This window comes from Elgaria multicarinata, chromosome 2 (assembly GCF_023053635.1).
Source record: "Elgaria multicarinata webbii isolate HBS135686 ecotype San Diego chromosome 2, rElgMul1.1.pri, whole genome shotgun sequence".
Lineage (NCBI taxonomy): Eukaryota > Metazoa > Chordata > Lepidosauria > Squamata > Anguidae > Elgaria > Elgaria multicarinata.
The window spans coordinates 8,196,151-8,222,848 of NC_086172.1; the positions used below are offsets into that span (position 1 = coordinate 8,196,151).

General features: G+C 38.7%; 1 protein-coding gene across 1 annotated transcript in view; it reads right to left on the reverse strand.

Annotated features, from left to right (window-relative positions):
- Nucleotides 1-1,585: 1,585 nt before the first annotated feature.
- Nucleotides 1,586-26,698, reverse strand: part of WDPCP (WD repeat containing planar cell polarity effector) — a 134,894-nt gene continuing 109,781 nt past the window's right edge. Inside the window, exons 13-16 of the mRNA XM_063115973.1 lie at nt 10,393-10,549; nt 5,023-5,108; nt 3,796-3,824; nt 1,586-2,154 (exon numbers count right to left, since the gene is read on the reverse strand). Coding sequence (XP_062972043.1) covers nt 2,104-2,154; nt 3,796-3,824; nt 5,023-5,108; nt 10,393-10,549 — 323 coding nt within the window. The 3' untranslated portion in view covers nt 1,586-2,103. The remainder of the gene's footprint in view (nt 2,155-3,795; nt 3,825-5,022; nt 5,109-10,392; nt 10,550-26,698) is intronic.

The window sequence follows — 26,698 nt, forward strand, 5'->3', positions numbered from 1 at the left end:
CAGGACATAAGCTTTTCAACATGGATTTAATGCATTCATCTGACTATTACTGATAAGTCTCTATGCTTTATTTCCCCCTTCTTGCTACTAAACCCATCATCCAGAAGGCATGTGTTGTACACTTTTTAAAAGGTTTTTTTAAAAAAAATATGACAACCTAGAACAAACAAACATCTTAAATGCAGATTTGTCAAGGACTCTCTTAAAAGTAAGATATTAAAAATCAGTTTACATCTCTTTATTTGGCAAAAGTACACTTCAGGGTTATAACTAAACTTCAAGTAATTTTGATTTTTAAATTGAGTAACCAAGATTAAGTTTATATATTATAAATAACTTCAGACTACACAGGAGAAATGTATTAAACAATGCAGGGGAAAAGCCTTTCATAATATGGCTACACAAATAAGCAGTTATGACAAATACAATGTATGTATCCTCCTCAGTCCCTTTTCTGTCAGTGCCTGGAAAAGCAAAACATTAACTCTTTAGAAGCTTAGATTTTGTAAAAGGCAGAATAATTATTATTCAAGCAAATTGATTAGGGTAGAGTGGAATATTGAGCACATTTTTCTTTAGAATGTTGTTTTGACTGTTAAAGGCTAAATGAAGATGTTATCTATTGGAATATTGCAGAGCCTTAAGTGGAAATTCAAACCTGCAGTCATATAATGGGAGGAATAGAAAATTCTGTTGCTCTTGCCATTACGTGTATTACGTTTCCACTTGTGTTTGTTGAAGTGGTAGAGAGATAAATGAGGGGGCTGTCAGTATTTTTGGATGCCCTGCTTCTTCAGGACTTCTTTGTGCAGTCCCTGTGATGATCCCCTCACCTTGGATGGCCTCACACAGTGGTTATGGCCTAAGGGTTGGGGAGAAGGTAGAGTCGATCAACCTACTGTATGTAGGACTTCTCTAACATATGGGAACTTGGGCATAGATGAGCAAAGAAGGCATAATTGAGCCTCCTCCTTAAAAGGCAATTAGAGGCTTTGTGGACTGGGAACACTGATGTAGCTAAACTGTATAGAAGTTACCCTCCTGAGAAATGGTTAAGGGCAGCAATCTTGGATCCACATCCAATGCTACCTTGTGCATGTCTCCTTTTTATTAAATCCAGCATTTGGCTTGTGTGGTTACTTCCTTGGTTCTTGGACATCCTGCAACACTTCCTGGACTTAAGGCTCTGCAATAGATACTTTAGTAATACTCCAACTCTCTCAGTTTCAGTTGAGACCTGTTTTTCCAAAGCTCTGTGTGTGTATGTGTGTGTGTGTGAGAGTGAGAGAGAGGGGGGGGGGGAGAGAGAGAAAGATGGTCTCTTACTCTGTTTCTACACTCTAATCATAAAAGGAAACAAGTAGTCATTTAGTGGTGGTTTGCTTTAGTCAAAAGCTACTGCAAAAACAATATTCTCTCTCTCTCTCTCTCTGTATGTGTATATATATATATATATATATATATATATATATATATACATACATACATATATATATATATATATATATATATACATACATATATTAGAAAATTATGATTAATATAATTAAAATATAGCCTAGGGTCAAACTTATTAATTAGCCCATAAAAGACGCACCTAGAACTATTTTATGGCCTTTTAAAGAAATGCTTTAACTAGTACTGCTGGGTAACCTCCATGAATTTAAAATGGGCTTGTGAGATGTGCTCCATCCAAGTCCCAGTGTAATGAGTGGAAACTGAATAGAAGAACCGTTGAAGTGTCATTAATATGCAATGCTGATGTGGAACAGCTCTGTGTTTAGTGGTCACATGATCTGCTCTGGTGCTTTCCTGTGGATTGTGCAGAGGAACACAGTAAGGATGAAACCCTGTGTGCAGTCTAAATGGGTTTCAGGAAGGGGCCATGTTTAAAAATAATGGACTGATCCAGTCAAAGTTGAGCATGTTTAAATTCCTTTACTTAACTTTCTCCCATAGAAATAACGGACTAAAAGTGCTTGACATTTTCTGATGAACTACTTGAATATGATTTCATAACTGACTGAATCTGAGATAGCTGAAAGGTGATGTGTACCCAGGACCTTCTCTCTCTTTCAAGGCTTAAGTATTAACATTTCTGTCTTATACAAGACCGAAATGCACTACTTGGACAGAGCTGTTTAAATTGATTTCCTGCAGAAAGAGAACAAAAAACACTTGTCAAGTCAAACACGCATTACATATTTGAATATGTATATAATTTTTCTAAACAAATTCGAAACAAACTTTTACAAGTGTTAATTCAAAGCGGCTAATCTTTGCATCTTAAAATTCTTGATTGCATTTGTTAGACTTCTTGCTCAAGTGGCAATAGCTTTGCACTCTGTCTTCAGCAAAACTCTAAAAAGCTAAGCTTTTCTTTTCTGAGATGGCCATTTCTGAAAATATAATCTCTTGTTATACATGATAGCATGCCTACAATATAAATGTTTTTGCTAAAGAACATGTTTCTCTGCAATGAGGCACTTCTTCGTTTTGTAACTATCCACAAATGCTTCAATCTTCATGAGGTAGAGAAAACTAGATGTGGAACTTGAAACAAAAGGAAACTTGCCTCACTGCAATATTCAACATATGTTCTAATAATTTCAGTAAAAAGAAGCATGCAAGTTAAGGCTGCTTCAGGGTTATTTGTGTACTGGCAAGTTCAAATGGAATTCACAAGGATTTCTTTTAAACTTTCACACGTCAGAGTAGATCAGTCTTAAAGACCAGCAGCTCCATCTCATGGTATATTTGTCCTAACAGTGAGACGGAAAAAATTGAGCACACTGTTGTATAAAACCTGCATTTCAAGCTAATACTTTTGTACCTTTACTCTATTTTTAGCATTGCTACCTGCCCTTTCTCTGTATCAGACTGATGTAAATAAGAGTAAAAACTATGGATTATTAAAGTAGTGAGGTGGCATTTAGTAACAAACCCTCAGGAGTTGTTTTTCTTTGCACAATGCAAAGTGTTTTCCTATACTCTTCCATGCAGCAAAGCTCTCTTCTATTCTACACATCTACATAATTATAAAACAGAAACCAATTAACATTTCCATATATGGACTGTGCACAATTTCTAAGGTGAGAGTTACAAAGCCTCTAGCCTGACTAGAAGACAGGGAGCAGGTCTCTTGGGCTAAAACTCTAATTCCACATTACATGAATGGCTCACAGGAGAGGGCATACACTCTGCACATGCTCAGAGATACTCTACTATGACTTTATATATTCTTGGAATCAAATTAGAGTACAGGACTATGATTTGGCAAGCCCGAATTACACGCTACCTCGCTGTAGAAAATATTTCAGTGAACTACTTGAGTTTGCCTGCGGAATTAAAAATACACAAGTTGAGCCTTTCTCTACTGTATAGTTACCATTCCCTACTGTGGCCAAGCTTCCAACCAAGCCTAAGCACATGTAGCTGAAACAGTGGAGTCTTCCCTTTTTCTGCTGTTCCCCTGTGTTGAATTTATATTGTAAGGTCTTCAGGGCAGAGATCTTTCCTATTCTCCTCTGCAAATCACAATGCACAGTAATGATGGCATACAAATAAATATAAAAAAAATTAAAATATTTCCTAAAACTGTGATGCTCTGGATGTTGAAAGGACTTGGAAATTTACATATTTTAAGAAAATTGAAAGGTATTGATAAGAAGGTAATAGGGTGATTTTTTTTATATATAATTAGACTTATAATTATTTTGCATATACGTGATACTGTTTTTCCTCAAGTAGTTATGTGTTACTTATAAAGTAATTAAAAAGTGGAAAACTCTTTACCTGTCCGTCATGTGTTTCCTCAGATGTTTCTAAAAAAAATAAGACAAGTTAGTTGAACAACTAGGAAAACAAACACAATGGAAATAATAATTCAATGAATCAGTTTATTTTTAAGATCCAGATATTGAACATTTTTATGTAATATACATGTAATTATTACATGTCTACAAAATAGATATACACAGGCCGACTCCATGCATATTATTGGGGCAGTTCGCAATGGGCATAGTGCTCTCTTATTTATGTAAACACAATGTTTCTTCCTTATCGCTGTGTTTACCCATTTCTCTGAATGTGCCTCAGTGAGCTGCCAAGAAATCCTAATTTCCGTGTGTATTGAGAAAAAATAAAATGTAGGGGGGAATAGCAGCAGGTCTGAAATGTGCTGTCAAGCTACAGGATTTTCCCTTCTTCCCCTAGGCTGACAGGTTCTTTTCCCACTAACGTAGAAAATTCAATTGAGTGGGAAACTAGAGAAACCACATGGTTGTGCAGATGTGGCAATTAGTTATGCTCTGTCAGAAGCACCACATTTTGTGATACCTGCATCAAACTAAGCTTATTTTGGCTCTTTGAAAAACTGGTAATCCTAAACATACGAGGTTATAGTGTTAGGTTTGCATACACAACTACTCAAAAACCCAACCTCATTGAGTTCAGTGGGGCTTGCTTCTTAGGTAAGTGGGTTGCAGCCTTAGGGTTGCCATTTAAGGCTCTTGTCTTTGAGCTGCCTTCTTGCTACAGAAAAATCACAATTAACTGCAGAGCTTTGAACTACAGTACAAAAATAATCCCTCCTCCAATGTATTGCAATAACTTGCACAACTGGCAGTTCAACTTTGCCTATTGCAGTTGGACTGTTCTTCATTAAACACATAATGCTCATTTGGGCATGATCTGGCAAAGTCAATGGAGTTAAACGGAAGTGTAGCAGTTCAAGATCCTACCTGTATGTAGTAGCATGTTTAATTCATGACTCACCAATTCACTCATGGTGCTGAGGAGTTAAGGCACAAACAATGTTTTTTGCCCTAGAACCCAGAGTTTCTTTTGTTTCTCACTGCTTCTAGTTGGTTGGTTAGGTGATGCTATCTCATTGTTACAGATGTGTACTCTGCAAGTTTACTATGAATCCCTTGAAGTGATTTATTCTTTCTGAACTCAAAACTCTTTCCAGACATCTGAAGCTCACCAGTTTTCAACACACTCATTTGACAGTACACTTACCTGTCTGACACCAAGAGGCAGGTTTATCCATCTGTGGTGCAGTGTAAATTTCTGCTACAAATTGACTTTCCGTTTTGTCTGCCGCCCTAGAAAAAGTGGATTTTAAAATATGGGTAAGAGTATTACATGAAAAATAGTCACATTATAGAGTGTAAAAGCACTCTTTATGCAGGTGTTATCATGTTGTTTGAATGTAGCACTTTTTCAGCAGGGTGAGTTGTCTAAATACAGTGCATTTTCCACAGGGTTGCTCGTTAACCATGCAGTGTGGCTTGTTAACCATTGTGAACAGCCCAACAACAAGCCATGCGCTCTCAAGGTGGCTTGTTTGAGAAAAATAAACCACTCTGTATGGTTAACAAGTCACCCTGCAGAAAACGCACTTCATTCAGACAATACAATAACTCACGCTGCAGAAAACAAGCTGTATTCAGACAACACAATAACCCACGGTGGGTTAATGTGTTGTGTGAACACTCCCAAATCTTATAAGGCATCTTGGGTAGTCCAGTTTATCCATCTTACCCTGGTAGGAAAACATCTACTAATTTGCAAAACTATACTATGCCTAAGGGGGAAACAAGCCACGCCGAGCTGCCGGATGTCTGATCATCTGTTGGGAGTAACATGGGTTGGCGAGTGAACAACCAACCCACTGTGGCTTATTCCCCCAGCATGGCTTATCATGATGGGCGAACTGGATTACTATATCATTTTCTAAGTCTGTAACTATCAAGGAGACAGTGTGGTATATGGTTAGTGTTGGACTGGGGCTGAGGAGACCTGATTTCTAGTCCCTACTTGTCCATGAAGCACACTAGGTGACTTTGGACCAGTCTCACGTAGCTCACAGTGTTGTTATGAGGATAAAATGGGAGAACAGGAGGATCGTGCCGCCTTGGGCTCCTTCGAGGAAAGGTGAAATATAAATGTAACAAACAAACACTTTTTCATTTAGAGCAAGTAACTGATAAGCCTGGGAATGTGACTGCTGTAATGTAATTGCACACTAATCTGCTAGCTCGTATAGTGTTATGTTGCATTAGCCTTTGAAAATACAAATGATGCAGTCCAAATGTAAACAACCCCTTTTCTTGCTGACAATATAATTTTTGAGTAAGTGTGGTTGTTTTTTAGTCTCAGTACCATGAAGGCTATTCTGCTAACTGTTTGGTCTTATTATATTATTGGTTGTTGTTCCGTTGGTTTTATGTTTTTTACGACCAACAGCCGAAACAAATATATTGAACTGAACGGAGGTTATGTAAGCAGCTGTGAATCTATAGCAACCTTGCAGCTCTTCAGCTTTCTCTGAGCCATGCTAAAGCTACAATAATGCAACCACCTCATCCCACTAAGCTTTATTGGCTCAGGAAAAGAAACTAAGGAACTTCATTGGAGACCAGATTAGGTGAGTTTCAAAATGGAGAGATCCTTTTGCCCTCCAGTTCCATTATCTTTTCCATAGTCTCTTGATCAGCTTTCCTACACATAGCTGCGGATTCCATGGTGACCTGCAAATTGCTTTTTTGGCTGCCAAATTGCTGTAACCCTTCTATTTTTATGTTTTTAAGAGAGCTTAAAACTGTCCATCCTCTTTGGACATTTCTTTAAAATTGGCCAGTGCTTGGGAGGATTTTGTATATATCCAAAAGGCTTAGAAGAAGATGTTGCTTCTAGTTTTATTAAAGTCAACAAACATGAAAAGCCCAGAAAGGGATAAAAGCAACTTAGCCATTTTTATCTAATACATATAAATCTACCTAAGAGCTCCACGCAGCAGAAGTACTCAAAGTACTTCATTTATTTCTATCTAAGATGCAGAAATAGGTCCAGAGCACTTATGCCACATGTTCTCTCACAGTGCCAGGTTTAATATGAATAAAAAGACTGCGAGATGAGTAATAAGGTCTGTCTGGGCTTGGTCAACTTGGATTAGTGTGAAAATAATGGTTAGGTTTTTATATCTGGGTGACAGTTTGTGCTAGTGTATAATGCTCTGAGTAGAACACTGAAATGTTCAGTAGAACATTTGCCAGATGCCTTGATTATTACCCTTCATTAAAAAAGAATGATGAAAACTTCCCAGTGTAACATTACAAATATGTGACAAAGGCTACTTGTTTGAGGAGAGAGAAACATTTAAATAATTTAGTTTGCAATTAATATATAGGTTGATGCAAAAGCTGTGCTGTGTAAAATAAATAACATTAAATGTACAAATTAAACTCCAGTAATGAATGAAATACATTGAACTATATGGGCATCCTATGTCAAAAATATATATATCAGAATGGCAAGGGACAATATGGATCTCAGAGATAAGCAATGCTCAGACTGTGTGTGGGTAATCACAATCCCCTCTTTTTGCCTGATTTTTCCTGTGGAATGCCTTTATAAGCAAGCATCATATTGCAGAAACTTGCAACAATGCAAGACATATTATGGGAGATTGGGATGATAATTCTTGCCTTTTTAATATTGTGGTTTTGAGATGCATTCCGGTTCTGAGTCTACAGAAGATGCTGCCATCTTTCATTTATCAATTTTGTCCCAAAATGAGATCACTAAATATAGACCTTAAAAAAAAATAGATTAAAGAAGAAAATTGATCCACTCTAAGACCATCAGCAACTTAAAGTGCACAAATGCTATCCAGGTAAACCAGTTTGTTCAACCTTCTGTGAATCAAAAGGCGGGCTGATTAGAATGTTTTGACACATATTATCTTTTATAGTACACTCTTTCTGGCACACCTTTATTATCATTTGCATGCTGGCATTGCTGCTGGCTGAAACGTCTTGAAGAAAAAAAGAGCTAACTAGCAGATCAAAAAATAATAATTGACAGAAACAATGCATTGTTCATTCTGAACTTCCCAAAGTGGTCACTTCATCAATATAATGCAGATAAGGTTCTTTAAGTAGGGCCACACACATATAGAGCGCCTTACTATTACAAACAGAACGCATCCATATGAATAAAACTAATGAACTGTTGGTAAGTATACTTAAACCTTACAAAAATGGCATTAATGATGCTGAAGTAAACGGTTTGGCAAAGCAAACAACACGCACACGCACACACAGAGTCAAATGCTTTAAATGAGTTCTGTCCAGTTTTGGCTAAAGAAGAGAAAAACTTCTCACTGTAGTTGGTAAGAAATCCCAAATGACACTGCATATCTATAAAATTCTTATCAACAGGGTTTTGGTATTCTAATGACTAAGAAGACAGAAGCAAATTAAAACTGGGAACTGATACAAACAGGAGATAAAATGGCACTGAAAAGGTGGGAAATAAATTGGTACAGTAATGTTAATGATGCAGTTTTAGTAAAATAGCAAATCAGTACCGGATTTGGAACTGTAAAAGATTGCAAAGTTCATTACAATGCTGCTGAGCCCTTTCCTTGAAGTAAGGAAACTTTAGACATTATCTCGTATTGAGGACCTCCTTAACTAATAATTTAAATGTTCCTAGTAAAATATGTATTTATCCTCACTTTATAGGTGTAGAAATGTAGAGGAAGATAAAGACTTTTATTAGGAGAACAAGGATCTTAAGAATCACATGGCTTACTAGTGGTTTATAAAACACTTAGCCTAAATATATTTAAGAAGACAGCCACAGCTAGTGAGTGGGTGATTCATCTTGAGAATATAACTAAAATATTGGCTCTCCTGACTACATTTTCAGAGTACCTTTTCTCTTCAGAAAACTTTGTAGGATCAGAAAGGAAGACATATTAATCTAGTTTGGCACTGTGAGAATATATTACAATTGTTTCCTAGGAATTAGCATATTATGTTCACTTGCAATGTTTTTCATCAGTGAATATGCAGTTTCTCAGCTTCATGGCCTCTAGCAGGAGTCAATTATTTTCTGTGTGAATCTGAAAATATGACAGGGAGTTCCTTTTAAACTAACATTAGGTGGTTCATGTGACTTCTACAATTCCAAAGAATTACTAGTAAGGGCTGGAAACTTTCTTCTTTGTATTTGGTTGCTAGAGAGGAGGGGAAAGCCGGGGATTTGCCTTATTTTAGGTTTAGCAGCGTTCATTTGGACTTTAGTGGTACGAAGGAGATGTTAGTGAGGGTTGGAAGCTCTCTTTATGTTCTCCAGCTCAGCAAGCGCTAATCTCAGCCTTGGAGAGGAAAGCAGTTTATGCAGCTCCAGTGATTGCAAAGAGGTTCAGTTAGGAGGATTAACAATTTGTGATGACCCACCTTAGCTGATCTGTTGCAGCACTCAAGACAGTGAGGCAGTAAGTAAAACTAAAGTTGAAGAACTCTGACTGCTCTAGTAGAACTGCAAGTGAAAAGTGCTAAAATATGTCAACTGGAGTTTGGATTATTGTGTAAAATGGTTGCACAGAATATTGTTTAATTCTTCTTGACAGGGCTCAAAGAAACTAATACCCAAGTCATTGGAGTTAATTTATATTTATTTATTTATTTATTTATTTATTTATTTATTTATTGCATTTATAAACCGCCCCATAGCCGAAGCTCCCTGGGCAGTTCACATAAGATAAAACATTTAAAAACAATATACAAAAATTAAAAACCACAAAAACATGCAAAATTCACATACGTTTCCACTGCATTTGAGGGAAATATGCGTGTTTAGATCACAGCCTTAAATTGATGCGCGGGCAGCTTACTTGCAATTAAATTTCAATGAAATCAACAAGAGTTGATTCCCAAATAATATAAAGATAAGAGTGTCAAGCTGGGCCAGTTCAGATATAATCATCAGGATCCAATAAACCAAGTTTATCAGCCTGAGATCAAACCATGTGCATGTGTGTTTCCTTGCTAGTTCCTTTACTTGCATGTTTGGCTTAGTTTCTTAAAGCACAATTTCTTGTGCTGTCTACACGGGGCATCTATGGTTTCTGAAGAAATAAAACCAAGAATTAGACCTCAGTTTCGAAGTGCTAAACCAGAATTCTTATGTTTAGTGACAGACACTAAGCATCACCTACAGTATTTCTAATACTACAAGAGTCTACCTTCAGAGAATTACATCTATGCTACAGTATACATTTTGAAGCCAATGTATATTTAACTGCTGAGATAAAAGTTTTATTTAGGTTACTTCCAAATAGAGGGCATCTAGAGCTACCAATAAGAAGCACTGTACACGTATTCCATCTTTTCATTCTCAGTGGAGGAGGAAACATGGCAGGGTTATAAATGAAGATGACGTCATCTGGACTCCCAATAAAATTCAGTGTTGAAGCAAGGTAATTGCAGAATAAAAGGCTCGCCTGGAAGCACCCTTAGTGTGTAATACATTAGATGACAGTAACAATTAATATGCCATATTCTTCTCGAGATGTTTTTGCTTTGAGCACCTTACCTAGTAGAGCTGTTGCATGTCATGTGTGAGAAACGTGGAACATTTTTGCTGGAAGATGGGAGACTGCCTTGGATTTTCTGTTTCTCTTGTGGCAACATAGTCTGGTCCACAAACGTTTCACTTAAGACGTCTTCTCCATCTATATGTCCTGGAATCTCTGAGGGTTTAAAAAACAAAACAGAAATAATGTATAAAGTTTACTATGGTCGCAAAGAATAAGTTTTATTGGAGATAGTAACTGTCTTTCAGAGTAATTATTTCATAGGACTAGTGCCTTTAAAGTGGTTTCTACTATAACAACTTTCCTATTCACCTGTACTCTGCAGTCTGTTAACATGCTGATCTGAACAGAAGCATATAATTTGGAATCACTAGATACTACTTATCAGTAAGATTTTCTACATTAAAATAACTATGGGCAAATTGCCAGATAGAAGATGATCAGTAGCTAGTAATTTATGTAATGAGTTCAGAGTACCCGTAGGAGGGAGAACTCCGATTGAAAGCAATAGGTTTTTAATGAATAGTTGAGTGTTATGGCTGTAATTCTAAACTCACTAGGTAGTAAATCCTATTGACTATACTTAGACTTACTTCTGAGTAAGCATGCATAGGATTGGGGTTTACATCCTATTGATTGCAAGGGAATATGTGACTTACCCTTGGACAGGACAGGCATAGTTAGGCTTGGCCTACCTACCACTTTCCCATAACAAGATTTATTAATTTGATTGGATTTGTGCCCTGCCTTTCCATCCAGGAAATGGTGCTCAAGGCAGCTAACAATCATAGGAACTAAAACATTTAAAATAAAAATTAGGTTAAAACAATAAAACAAATACATTAAAAACATAGTTAAAAAGCACAACACCAATAGAATAAAACCCTAACAGACCAGTTTATGTGCCAAAGGCCTGCTTCAATAAAAACATCTTTGCAGGACAGCAGGAGCCAGGGAACGCCCACTGAGAAGGCCGTCTCTTTCCCATCACCTCTGAAGCTGTGGTACCCAGAGAAGGCCCTTCCAGGATGAACATAAAACTGAGACAAGCTTGTATGGAAGAAGGCAGTCTTTCCAACAAGCCATATGGGGATTTATAAGTCATAACACACATTTTAAATTGAGTTCAGAAACAGACCAGAAGTCAGTAAAATTGTTGTAACAAGAGAGTCACATAATTTTGTAACCAGTCCTAGTCAAGAGTCTGGACCAGCTGAAGTTTCTGAATAATTTTCAAATGCAGTCCCAAATAGAATGTGTTACAGTAGAGCAAACGGGATGAAATCAAGGCAGGCACGATTATGGCCAGATCAGACAGCTCTAGGAATGGCCGCAGTTGGCCATTTTCATGTATATGTTAAATAGCAAGGGGGTTAAGATGGAACCCTGAGAGATACCAGAGTCCAATGGCCAAGGTGTTAAACAGGAATCCCTTAGCACCACCTTCTGAAATTGCGCATGTGCGTACGTGTGTACACACATTTACTGGAAACTCCATATAGCAGTGCTCCGTAGTCCCATCTCAGATGGATATCATGGTTGATGGTATCAAAAGCTGTGAAAAGGTCCAGCAGAACTAACAAGGACACAATCCCCTGTCCAGGTCCCAGTGTAGATCGTCCACCAAGAAAGACCAAAACAATCTTGTGCCATAACTGGGACTGAAGCCAGATTGAAAGGCATGTAAATATGCTAGATATAACTTGTATACATATAAGCAGCCCATATTCATCCTTCTTTTCCTTCTCATGTACCTTTCCTTTTCCTCCCTCTGTTTTTTCTTCTGCTGTTCTTTATCTCTTGTTCTGGCAGCTTCAATTCTCGCCTTGCAGTTGTCTCTTTGTTTGTGCTCCCACAACCTGGTTTTTTTTCCACACCCACCCCACTAATGAAGTTTGTTTCTTGCCTTGGGGTGTTTGCCTTTTTCTAGGCTGTCTTGAGATACAGCATAAAGCAATCTTTCTGGAAAAGAGACTGAGTTGTAAAACACGGGGAAGGGGAAGTCAAAACAGGGAAAGCCCCAAACCATCAATCATCTAGTGGTAGAACTAGTTCACTGCACTGTCTTTTGTCATTTGCTTGTTTATACCTACATACATCTCCTCTATCAATCCCAGACTGCCCATGCAGTTGTAAATAGGGCAGCTGGCCTTAAAACTGTTTTGGCAGGGCCATAGCTCACGCCCCCCTAGACTTAAGTCCCAAAATTCAATCCTAATGGTGTCTCTGAAGGCTCACACAGAGTGGAAGAGAGCGACAACATTTTGTGATTGTTCAACTTCTATCATTTTTTTTTTGTTACATAAGATATCAGATACATGGTTTAGACACCTTAAACTCTACTATGGCTTTTGGTTAAACAGCAGGGTTTAAGGTGTCTTGTGTGATGTGTTTTGCTAAACCCTGCTCACTCACTAACCCCAGTCGGACCATATGCAGCAGGGTTAGCTTTTCTAACTGTGGCTTAAAGTGTTGTGTGCGAAAGTATGGCTTGTGATTAATGTTAACCCCAGAGAACCACAGTTACACTAACCACAGAGCCCGTAGTGTCCTCTGAACAGGCCCAGTACCTGACAGTACATTTTACACAGGTAAGTGAGTAAAGCCTAAGTCTTGTATCATGTGTTTGTGAACTGCCCCCAAAGCTTCGGCTATTGAGCGGTATAGAATTGAAAAAAATAATGTCTTTCTGCTATTGGTTTTAGAGAACTACATATTTGGAAGAACAGCGATACGGAACATCTCAAGAATGTCAATCCATGTGCATGTGACCTTGATCCCACTCGCAGTCTTTAGTACTGCTTACTCATCTCATTACAAATAAGTAAACTGGATTTGTAATATATTTTTAATCTGTTTATTTATAAACTACATGTTTTTATCGGATGGCAGCAAGAAAGAGGAAAAGCCAACAGCTATCTGGATAAAACTTGAATAATTTATATCTATACCACTTTTGTAACATGCTGCCTTTCACCTGGGCTTGTTTTCCAAAACAATGTTGGATTTCTCAAAGGAAATGCCGTCCAGGAACTAAAGAAGAAACGCAAGCCTGTAGGGCACAGCTACATGCCAAACCATAATGTTTTGTTTTCACTGCAGGAGTTCCCCTGGTCAAAGAAATGAGCTTCTTTTAAAGCATGCAGTAACTCATCATGTTAGCTGTGGGAACTGTTACACCAAAATCAGGAGACAAAGCTCTGGCTGTAAGCAAAGCTTGCCCTTGTGGGCACATCCTTCTTTTGGTTCTTCACAGCTATATTATTCCACCCCTCAACCCTATGATAAATTTGTCATGACAAACACATTCACTGGATCCCCATGTAAAGGTATTGGTTCTAATGCCACTGATCCAAAAGAGACCACAGGGGAAGTTACAGGGCAATTTTAGGAGGAGCTCGTGATGTTCTGCAATGTTGAGTGAGGGTGGGGGGCGGGGTGGGGGGCTGCCAAGGACTGCTGGCTCACCGGCTGGCTATATTCATCTGTGATGCCAGAGTCTATGATGGGCACTTCTAGCCAAGTCAGGAGACTCACACATGCCAAGTCAGGAGACTCACACATGCATTCTGTCTCCACTACTGTTCCCTGCCACTAAAGATAAAGAGCATAGCCTCTTCAGATTTCTTTACTGACTCCTGCCGGGAAACTTCATTTTCCCCCCTAAACAGATCATACTTCATAAGTGAACATAATTTGCAAAAGAGAACTTTTTGGAGCCAAAGGTGAGACCAAATCATGGTTACAGAAGTAAGTCCTGAGAGCTTTAGGGTCACATGCAACCTCCTCTTCTCCTTGTGCGTAACTTCTAATACTTGTTTGTGGCAAACCGCAGTTTAATTATGTTGACACAAGCCTAATATGTAATAATTATGTTTCTACAAAAAAATAGTGCTGTCTTATACCACGCCCATATTTTACATAATTTCTCATTGTTTCAGTATTCAGAAAACTCTCATTTCTTCTTTTTCTCAGTCTTTCTAGTTTAAAAGGAGTCCAACACTTTCTATGCACCCTCTTAAGAATATGTTTTAACCCTGTAGTATCACCTTCTTGAGTTATTGATTTTAGAGATAACATGAATTACAGTTGTTAAGATGATGGAAGAAGACTGACTACTTGAATAGGTGAACAATAAGTTCATAGGGAGTTTTATACAGTGTAAAGTTGTCAAAGGGACATAGCAAGAATCTGATTGATCAGATCTTGTTAAACTTATTTCCTCTAATGTGCCCTCAGTATTTCTCCCAGCAATATTTAATTTTGGAAAATGTTGATGTGTAAGCCTTATCACTATTCATACCCTCCTATAAGGTCATGTGCGCACTCAGGATTCCTAGTTGCATGTACATGGCTGAAGTAGCTGCAGGCCACACTCTACATGTTTGCTGCATGCACACGGGTATTACACCTGTATTTCATTCATGCAGCAAACAACTTAATATATATTTAAAATATTTTTGGCTGCTTTTTGCTGGAGCTCCCAGAGTGGCTTACAAGATAAAACTGTAAAATAAAATAAAATATATAAATCACATCAAAGCAGAATGAACTACCGGCATGGAATCAAACACTAACAGGCTAATAAGGCATAAACAGGAGAGCTGCCCCAAGATTTGTCAACAAGAGGCTTCCAAGCTGTAGGGAAAATAAAAATAAAATCATAATTACAGTTGTGGAACAGTGTCATATCTTAATTACATACGTCATAAAATTGGTTCTTTTTTTGCTTTGGGCTAATCTAGAACTGCCTCAAATTTGGAAAATCTAACCAGAACAACTTCAACCTAGAAGTGGTTCCTAAAATGGAAATGGTTTGTCACTTTAAAAAAATAAATTAAAAAATTCCAAGTTAAGACTGTAAAATTTGTAATTGTTAAGACAAAGAAATTGAGATGGCATTTCATGCGGTAGACAATCTGAATGCAGCAGTGTACATTGAGAATGGAAGCATACAACCTTTCTCCCTTAATTTGATGATAGTTGGCTGGAAGAACCAGCCAGCTCTTTCCACAAGAAACACATCATGAATGTTCATACAATTTGGCCTGCAGGGCATTCCATCAAGACTTAGACCTGCCCTATTTGGGTTAGTACATAATGATGCAAATACACGTACTCTGTATGGCACTGTGCCCACAAATCAGGAACAATTTCTTTCCTCAAATCTCTACAGCACTTTCTAGGATGAAATGCATTTCAAAGGCATGTGACGGCATGGAAGAATGAAAGTGGTCTCATAATGTTGTTTGCAGCATTGACAGCTCTACTTAACGTGAGCCATTAAAATATTTACAAAGTAGCAGCTGCTCTTGTATTAAAACAGCTTTTCTGGCATGAAAAATAAACTTGATAAGTGGAAGATAAGCTATTTTACTACTTTTAATATGTGTTTGCACTCTGCATGGTATGCACGGCCAATTCTGCACAATCTGATATTTACAAAGTAATCGTAATGTATGACCTTAGGCAACAGGGACAGAAGAAGCCTTTAAAATGCTGAAGCAAACATTTAATCAGAACTCTTCATGCTGATCTTTGAAAAACCCAATACAGTCAACAAATGTAAGACTACAGAGTGTAAGACTACAGACTGTGCTTTTTAAGGGGATGTGTGTGTACTTTAGAGTGGCAGATGCAAGTCAATGAACTACTAAGCCAGACAGATTTGGTGCCTATTCAAATTAGGAAGACCAGAAAACACCTCCTAAAAATGGTGTAAGAAGAGAAACACCGGAAGACTGTAAGTGGTATAAAATAGAGCAAGTAGAGTTATATCCCCAAATTAGAAACGTGCACATGCTCTTTTTAAATGAAGACTCTAATGTGGGACAGCGTAAACATGCAATGCTATCTATGTCAGGGAATTAGACCACTGACGAAGGCCAGGATGTATTTCCTTTTGCTGTGTCACAAGAATCTGTTCTTGACCTAGATAAGCCTGTCAAAGTGAACATTAGGAATCCCATATGATATAGTGACTCAAGGTTGAATAAAAGCTGGAATTCAAGGGCTGGAATCCTATTTCCACTTACTCGGAACTAAACCCCATTGTACGAAGTTCGACTTACTTCAGGACGAACATGCTTAAAATTTCGCTAAGACAAAGCCTTCAGTTAGAAGGAGCTATAACCCTCCAAATATTGATAAATGTGAATTTGAATGAAGTAGAATGCTCTCTCATCCCCCAAATGCAAAGAAACCCCTTCCTTAGAATGTGCCACATGCTGCCTTGAAATCATATTTTCTATTTGTGTAATATCCAATTAAAGTGAGTTTCCACCTATCCTCACCTTCACACATTGGACTGGACAAGAAAATCTGTAAAGTTAAAAAAAAAACAATTACAGAAAGAAGTCTTACAGCCCAATCCTGTGCATGTTTACTCAAAGGAGGTCCCGTTATCTAGTATTGCATTTCAATTTTTTGCACTGCTGCTAGCTTCTGTGTGCTTATTATGTTTCTATTGTAGTTTTAAACCCTTAAACATTTATATGGTATTCATTGTCAGTATTTTATTATCTTATATTTTATGGTTGTAATTATTGTGAACCACCCAGAGAGTTTGGCTATTGGCTGGTATAAAAATATAATAAATAAATTTAAAATGATTAAATTCAATGGGATTTACAAGATTGCTGCCTGAAAATCCTGAGATAGTATTGGTGGCTTCTTATGGGAAATGACTTCACGATAAATTTCACTGCTGCCATGATTTTCCTTGTCCCCACAGAAAACTAAAACTATAACTCCTGGCGTGCCTTTCGCTGCAGTGCTTGACTTGCCCAATGGGAATCCTGCCACTGCGATAGCACTCTTCAAGTACTTAAAAGGTTGTCACGCAGAGGAGGACCAGGATCTGTTCTCAATCATCTCAGAGTGCAGGACATGGAATAACGGGCTCAAGTTAAAGGAAGCCAGATTCTCGCTGGACATCAGAAAAAACTTCCTGACTGTTAGAGCAGTACGACAATGGAACCAGTTACCTAGGGAGGTTGTGGGCTCTCCCACACTAGAGGCCTTCAAGAAGCAGCTGGACAGCCATCTGTCAGGGATGCTTTAGGGTGGATTCCTGCATTGAGCAGGGGGTTGGACTCTAATGGCCTTATAGGCCCCTTCCAACTCTACTATTCTATGATTCTATGACTCACAGGAAGTGAAATATGGCTGAGCCAGTCTACGCTGCGCTGTGCAATCAGTGCCCATAGATAGGCCGTGAGGGAGCCAGCTGACTGACAGACATTAGCTCAGTTGGCGACAGCTCCAGAGTTGCGCCCTCCTCCCCTACTGCTCCTGATGGTGCCTAGCGAGTGAATGGAGGAATGACTGATAGCTGAGTCTAGAATGGAATGGTGGGTGGGGCTAGTGGCAGTTGGAGAAGGAGAACTAAGACAGTTAGTGAGAGGTCAGGGAAGTGGGAGCTGAGTTAGGATTGAGAGATTGTGACCTAGTTTGTTAACCCATACTTTATTTAAAACCAGTCATTCTACATGGCAGTACTACACCTCCCAGCAGGCCTTTGGCAGCCAACAGGTGCCCGTGTCCTCTGAGAGGCACTTCCCTCCTCTCCTTGCCTATGCTGCTCCTTGATAGAGCATCAAGGAGTAGCATCGCTGAGGAGGGGCAATAAGCGGCTGTGCCCAGTCCTGGTTAAGTCTTGCTGGGACTGCCTCAGCTTACGCTTCTCACCCACCAAGTGCTGCATCAGAAGCCTGTACTGAAGTGCCGTGGCCAGCCAGAGCACTTGCTCCCTTTGTTGGGAATGTTTCTGGGCATGTGCAAAGTGCCCCCTTTCCTCCCTTCCTCTTAAGAGCAAACGCCACGCATGCACTTCTCCCAGATTCTAAGAAAACAGCAATATCAGGTGACTTTGAACATGTCCAGAGTTTGGCCTCTCAAAGTCACACTATTGCATCTAGTTATAATTTTAAAACCACACATGCCAGGTGGGAGGAGGCACTGCAAATGGACAGAGCCCATTTATGTGGGTTGTTTCCTTTTATGTGGAATTGGGTTGACTACTCAAGACTGACCTTAGGAGTTTGAGTTATGAAAGGCACACAGCAGCCACACGTTCATGCACTCACAATGGCCTCCAAAGGCTGGTAAGTCTGGCCTCCTGCCCAAGTCATGCTGGAAGTTTCCCCCAAGGCATGCTGGGAATTGTAGGCGTAAGCCTAGTTTTTTTTTATTAAATTCTTTAAAAAATACTTAAAACTCAAAATTTCATGTTCTTAGCTTTTTCTGGTACATTGTATATCCAGACTTATCAATGTGCCAAATTTCAAGTTTCTAACTCATCTGGAAGTGGGTAAACATTTCTGGACATACATCCCACACACATACCTTCCGCTTTATAGGTAGAGATAACACATGGGACAGGGTAGAACCTCACAGTGCCAGTGCCCCAAAGCCCAACTATGCCAGGCAGTTCAGAAGGATATCATGGGCAAAAGTACTGAAAACTCCTGAAAGTCCCTAGAGAACCAATAGGGATGCACTCCCCACTCCAATTCACCACGAAGCACCTTTTACTAGCTAGGGCTGGTGGACCAACTGCAGCCCCTCCTAAACTAAGAGAGCCTAGCCACAGTAATCTACGCCCAGGTAACATTCAGACTTGAATTACACATGGGGACTGCCCTTGAAGACTGCAGTTGGTTCAGAATATGGTGGCCAGATTTCTAACATGAATTACTACAGAACAGTGTTAAATATTCAGTGGCTTCCAATTGGTTTCCAGTGCCAATTCTGACCTAAAAGTTCTATATTGAATGAAGGTATCTGAAGGACTGCCTGCTCGATCTTTGAAATCTTTGTCAGATCTTTGAAATCCTTGTCCTGCTCTGCATGACCACACCGTCTGAAGTGAGAGACGTACAACCACTGATAGGCCTCCTTGGTGATGGCACCCTAGTTGTGGAATGCCCCTCAGGGACAAAACCAACTACTCTTCTAAAATTTAGACACCAGCTGAAAACAATATTTTACTTCTAAGCCTTTTATTATATGTTCTTTGCTTTGCTGGAGTAGTTTTTTATTGCTGTCTTACTCTTGCTTTTTTGAAATAGCCTTTTCTTCTACTGTGCTTATTTTTTTAAAGGAAAAAAAAACCCTGAGGTAAATCTTGTGATAATATTGGTAGTTGCATATAGTCTCCTGATGAAGATTATCACAGCTAGTGAGGGTTAGGTATGTCCAATTTAAGCAAGGTGAAACAAATACTTCATTTTTAATATGTATTCCACAGTCACGCAGATACATTTTTCCTTATTTAAAGTTTTTTGTCTTCTGTATTTTGATTTTTTTGAATGAAAATAATAACAGGCAATAGCAGTTTCAGCTAATAGTTGAAACATTTTCTTGACTTGCGTTGACCTCTAAAATATATAAACTACACAATAAAGTGGCTTTTAACTTAAATGTTTTCAAGTTATAGCTATTTTCTAAGAGTAAATGGAAGGCTGAACTGTCAAGATATGCCTGGCCAAATTTTTAATGGCCCAGTGCACACATTTAGCTGACAAGTAACTGAAATCTGACCTAGATGCTCACCCTTTCTTTTTTACTTCAAAACTGATTTAGGCTTAAACGCCTAACACCTACAGGTGTTCACATTCTCCAGCTTGTCAGCAACACAAACCTCACTGGATATGGTATCAGGATGTGGTCAGACGAAAAGATACCTAAAGACCCCACTGATGACTCCAGTGGAACCACCTTGCCCACCTGTGCCCCTCAAGGCTTTTTCTTGGATCTGTCCTTCAAAATTCAACTTTGAAAGAGTAGTTAGTAAAAAACAAAAAACAAAAAAACAGATTGCTAAAGCAATTATAGGGAATGCAGTGCAGCTAGGAAGTAAAGCAACACATAAGAAATTTAATTTGATAATTCATGGTCATAAGACTGAAACTTAACATTTAACCTTGCAGCAAATTAAACTGGCTTTCTGATCCAGTAAAAAAAATATATATGCAAAGGGCATCCTAATGAAAATATGCTGTTACGTCTTTTTTTTAAGATCCATTTTCCTCCTTCCACAATTTCTTAGCAAAAAAAGAGAGATGGAAATACAATATTTATATTTAAGTATATCCACTGTATAGAAGGCATAAAGCATCATAATGTGGCTCTCCCACGTTAGAGGCCTTCAAGAGGCAGCTGGACAACCATCTGTCAAGGATGCTTTAGGGTGGATTCCTGCTTTGGGCAGGGGGTTGGACTCGATGGCCTTATAGGCCCCTTCCAACTCTACTATTCTATAAGTCTATGATTTCTTTCAGGAATATGTAGTCATTTGATTACACAGCATATTCTGAGATGCATATAATGGCTAGTATCCTATTGTGTCTGTGCTCTTGGGAGCAACTGCTCCCACAACAGGGCCTTCATGTTTATAAAAATAACCCAAAATGAGTGGAAACAGTCATTTATGCAATGGGGCAGGTCAGCTGACCTTTCCTGATCCAGAAACAGGTGAATCTGCTTGTTTCCAGGGTTTTTTTTTTATAGAAGTATGAAAGCCCCATTTTGCAAGCAGTCACTCCTGCAAGTGCAATGTGACCATTAGTGAGATCATAGAGGCAGCTAGCATGGTTCTCTCCACCCCAGTTCAAGGGGTCAGGGGAGAGGGAGGCGAGCTCGGAGTCTTGGGTCTGAGGATGGAGCACTTTCTCTGGCATTAAATCCAGGAATCTGAAGTACCCTATGTCCCCCCAGACTTTGTTTTGGAGCCATAGGACTGATCCCCCAAGAACTAACCAAACTGACTTGGTAGACAAATATATTTTAAGCTGTTTTAGTTTTGATACTACTATACCAAAATCCTTTCCCTTAACTTCTTTAAATGTAGGCCTTTTCTTGTGAAGATTACATAAGGTTTTTTTTGTTTTGTTTTTGCTAGCAGACCTTTAGATTCCTCTTTGCCACATTATGTTTCCCAAGCTGTTAGGTTCCTCAACGAGTAAGAACGACCCATTTTGCCAAATAAAACAATTCTTATTTATAGACACAAATGGGAGTCCCCTGTTTTTATACCAATACTTTGTCTGGTCAATATCTGCCCATTTATTATCACATTATTAAATTTGTGTTGGATCCAGGATCTGCCTTCCATGAGAGGATGCAACTTGATTTTTGGGGATCCAAGCCCCCTACATCACAGATGACCCCATTTAGCAGTCTCCTGGCACCTTTTGTAACATTTTCCAGGGATTGGAGAGGATACTCTGTGAAGTAATGGACAGGGAATCCACTTCTATCAATGCAGTTGATCCAGCATAAATCTGGATTCAACCCATAATTTATTTCCCAATTTTCCTTATCTTTATTCCGTATCACTGAAGCCAACAAAGATAGATTTGATTTTCAGGCCCCTTTCTTCTTGTCCCAGGTTTCTAAAACTTGTGGAATTAGTTTCATGGCCAGCTATCCTTTTACAAGGAATCCAATGCATCCAATGCATATTTTTTTAAGATAGTACTCATAGAATCATAGAATAGCAGAGTTGGAAGGGGCCTACACTATTGCCCCGCTCGTGCTCTTCGCTCCTCTGATGCCATGTTTCTCGCCTGCCCAAGGGCCAAGGGCCTCTACTTCCCTTGCTCGGCTTCGTCCATTCTCTTCTGCTGCCCCTTACGCCTGGAACGCTCTTCCAGAACATTTGAGAACTACAAGTTCAACCTCAGCTTTTAAAGCTCAACTAAAAACTTTTCTTTTTCCTAAAGCTTTTAAAACTTGATGTTGTGCAGACTTCTACTGTTACTTTCTACTGTTAGTTTTACCCTACCCTGTGCCTGCTTACCCTACCCTGTACCTGTTTGCATTCTCTTCCCCTCCTTATTGTTTTACTATGATTTTATTAGATTGTATGCCTATGCGGCAGGGTCTTGCTGTTTGCTGTTTTGCTCTGTACAGCGCCATGTACACTGATGGTGCTATATAAATAAATAATAATAATAATAATAATAATACAAGGCCATCGAGTCCAACCCCCTGCTCAATGCAGGAATCCACCCTAAAGCATCCCTGACAGATGCTTGTCCAGCTGCCTCTTGAATGCCTCTAGTGTGGGAGAGCCCACACCCTCCCTAGCTAACTGATTCCATTGTTGTACTGCTCTAACAGTCAGGAAGTTTTTCATGATGTCCAGCTGGAATCTGGCTTCCTTTAACTTGCGCCCATTATTCCGTGTCCTGCACTCTGGGAGGATCGAGAAGAGATCCTGGCCCTCGTCTGTGTGACAACCTTTCAAGTATTTGAAGAGTGCTATCATGTCTCCCCTCAATCTTCTCTTCTCCAGGCTAATCATGTCCAGTTCTTTCAGTCTCTCTTCATAGGGCTTTGTTTCCAGACCCCTGATCATCCTGGTTACCCTCCTCTGAACACACTCCAGCTTGTCTGCGTCCTTCTTGAATTGTGGAGCTGTTCCAATTTATAGACAATATAAATTGTTACAACTTATAGACAATATTATCAGTATTGTGTGATAACCATAATGATAACCAAACCATCTGTGCAGCCCTCATAACATAGTGTAAAACTGGTGACAGCCCACCTGTTTCTGGGGATTATTGCATTTTGAGCCTTGACTGAGAGTCTAAACACAGTAAACTTTTCACTGCCTGTTGACTTTTAAGGCTGATGGTAGCATTCCTAACCTCAAGGGTTGAGAAGCACCAGGGAAAGATTCCAGGAGAACATTTTGAATATAGGCAACAACCACTCTGGGATCCCCCAAAGTTGCCCAGCCCTGCTCTCAGTCATGATCACCTACTGACACAGGGAGGGAGAATGTCCTTCTCCTGATGCTGGCTCCTAGTTTTAAGAAAGGCAGCCTTACATCTGCACCAGATGTATAAATTGGTATAGCTTATTTAACCATTTAAAAAACTGAATAGTGTAGAGATTTTAAAGAAATTTTCACACAGCTTGTGCACTACTCTAATAGCATCCTTTATGCTTTACTGAATGATGTGTATGTTTAAAAAAAAGCCAGGACTTGCCTTTACCTGGAAAAATGCTACATCAGGGAAGACAACACAAATGCCCTTTCTAAATGCACCTTTAAGGCATTAGACATAAAAGTGGTTTGGGTATCACAACCTGACTTGTTTTAGACACTACTCTATAACCATGACTGACAGTTTATAATTTACAAGGAGGGTGCGGCTAAAGTCACTGAACCAGATATAAGCATTGGCTTTTTTGATAGGTACTTATGGCTCACCTCTTGCCTAAGTGCTTTGTTGCACAGACATGCCAATACTAAATTCTACGGGCCTATTGCCCAAAGACCTTTAAAACCACATATAAATTTGGAACTCCTGAACTTTATTGGTTCCTGATGACAATTTTTGATTTGGCAAAACGACAAACTTAATCTGGAAAGGAATCATTAGTACAAAAAGATGCTTACAAAATCTATATGTAGTTAAAAAGCTTCATTTTAGAAGATCAATTCATAATTTAAAGATAGCATTCAAACTCAATTCGTGTAATGTGAAATAACTTCAGATGTTCAAGATGAGTATTTCCAAGGCCAATTTACAGTGCAATCCTGTGCCTCTTTACACAGAAGTAAGTCCCTCTGAGTTTACTGGAAGTTACTCCCAGATAGGTGTATTTAGGAGTGGTGCTTTAGGGATTATAGGAGGTAACAAATTAGTGTCACTCAGCTCAATGCTTGTATGAAATGTAATCTATTATGTTTGTTTCTAGGCATGGCCATTCAAGAAGAATATTTAAAAAGTTTCAGAGGAAAGCTATACATAAGATAAAAGTCATATTATATGAGAAAAACAGAAGGAATAGATTATGTTAAGCATAGACAAAAACTGAAATACATAAATTATTTGAAAGAATGACAGAAAAGGGAGATTTTTTTTATCAGCCTATGTAATAAAGGCTAGGACAAAAGCTGAAAGAACCTTTGCAACTATATGCAAAGCATGAACTTTCACACACTATTGCAACCTTGATCTTCACTTTTGTCTGCAGAATATGCTTCTTGGCATTAATTCTTTTGATTGGATAATTTCACAGAAAAAACAGCCAAGTTTATCCCAACTCCCTAAATTAAGCAATCTAGCATGTTGGGTATAATCTACAAAAGTGCTTGAATTATGCTGGGAAAACCCTTAATGAAATAAGTAGAGAACTCCTTAATGTGGTCCCTTATAATCCTCTAATAACAGCTATGGGGATTGCCTCCCTTTGGACCACCTGCAATTTGAGAACCCATCTAGAAAAGCTAAAAGCATACACTCACAACTTTCACTGCAGAAGTTTTAAATTGATTTTAAAACACACTAAGTATAAGAAGCGGTCTGGTGGCCCAGCACTAAAAGCCATTGTAGGTAGAAAGGAGAAATTTGTAAAAGGTGGCTGGCATACTCAGTTTTTCTGATGCACATGCATCTTGCATGGACAACAGTTCCACCAGTACTGAACTCTATTGGAAAATCCATACTGTGGTTGCAGACCTAGGCCATGTGTATGCTGGCTTCCTATATAAGACAGTATTATTATTTATTCAAAATATTTAGTTTCCTGTTGTTGTTGTTGTTTTTTAAAAAATCCAAAATGGTTTAAAGTAGACTATAAAACTATAAAACACAACATCACAAATTATAACACCAATCTTGCTCGTACCACCAACAACATTACATACCACCAACAACATTACAAATTACAAGCTTCCATAAGACAAAACAACATCCTCAATTATTGGTTGGGAAAGCCAGTGTAAACAAATACGTTTTTAATAAATGTCAAAACCACAGGACCTTTGGTGCCTGACGTAGGCATAGGGGAGGTCATTCCAGAGAGTGAGTGCCACTACAGAGAGGGCAGATTGCCATGTTGCCGCCAGATGGAGCTATGCAGGACATGGTATAGACAAACATCTGCGAAGGATTATAGTGGTTGGGGAAGATGACCTTTCTGGCCACCCGAGCTAAGTTGTTTTGGGCTTTATAGTCAAATAATATCTTGAAGTTAGCTCCTAAACTGACCCTATCAAAACAGTCTTGACATGGATGTTAAAGTCACCCATAACAACAGCACAACTGACAGCATAGCAGCCCCAATCTGTCTCTTTGTTCCGATGTAAGGTACAGGTCATCATAACCCACCTCAACAAGGAGAGGTCTCTTGGGGAGTAAGATGGTATTCCTATTGACTACCGTGACATTAATGCATTGTTTTTATCTGCATTTTAGACTCAATAAGGACTTAGTATCTGAAATCATTAAGGAAAGAATAAATAAATCCCATGTCTGATATTCTGATACAATCAATTCAAAGGTTTAGGTAAAAACAGCAAGCAGTAAGAGACCAATGTCATAAACCTAAAGATTATTTTCACATTTTTAAATGATGTTTCTGTCTTGTTGAAGATGTTTCACGTAAGTGATGAAAGGGTCTCTAGAATTGTGCTGATTGACATTTGTATCATGCAAATACAGTATTTTCAGAACAATCTGTAGAACAGACTCAGAAGATATGTTATCCTATATTCTGACTGGAGAACTAGACAGATACTTCTGTAACATAGGAAAACCCCTTATATTTAAATGCTCTGGCTCTGTATTGTGAGATATGTGTTCTTTTAAGTTTTTTTTAAAAAAACAACAACACATCAGATATGTGGATGCTTAATGATGAGGGAAATGTAACTGTATATGATTCTGATTTTATTAGAATGGCTGCCATAGTTAATTGATCAGTTATAATTTATTTAAACCATTTTTGACAAACTAAAAAGGTGTCCTGTATTAACTGAGCATCAGATTTATTTATTTTTTAAAGTTGTTGTTGTTGTTGTTTTAAAAAAGTACAGGTGCTTACAAAAATGGAGGAGACCGTTCCATAGAAGAGGTATTTTCACAGAAGTATTTCCCCTTCTCTGTCTCACAGCAGGAAATGTCTCTTATGGTGGCAGGGGAATTCTTATCGGATATAAGTTACTGAGAACTGTGTAATTAAAATAAGCAGAACACTGGACATGTCAAGTTATAACCATTTTCACATAAATGAAAATGAAAGAAATCCAAAGCAGCATACAAATAATCTTGTATTCACTTTTTCTCCTCTAAGTTCAATTCACCATAAGCCAATTTCTGAGCTCAGTCAATCATGATAACAGCGTATCTGCTGCAAGAGATGATGAGGCTGCAAAAGACTTACAGGTGAACAGACCCTGTCTCTAACTGGACTGATCTAGCAGTTTGATAATATCCCAGTTGTCGACAAGGGACCCACAAACAAGACACAAGTACAACAGCACCCTCCCACCTGTGTTCC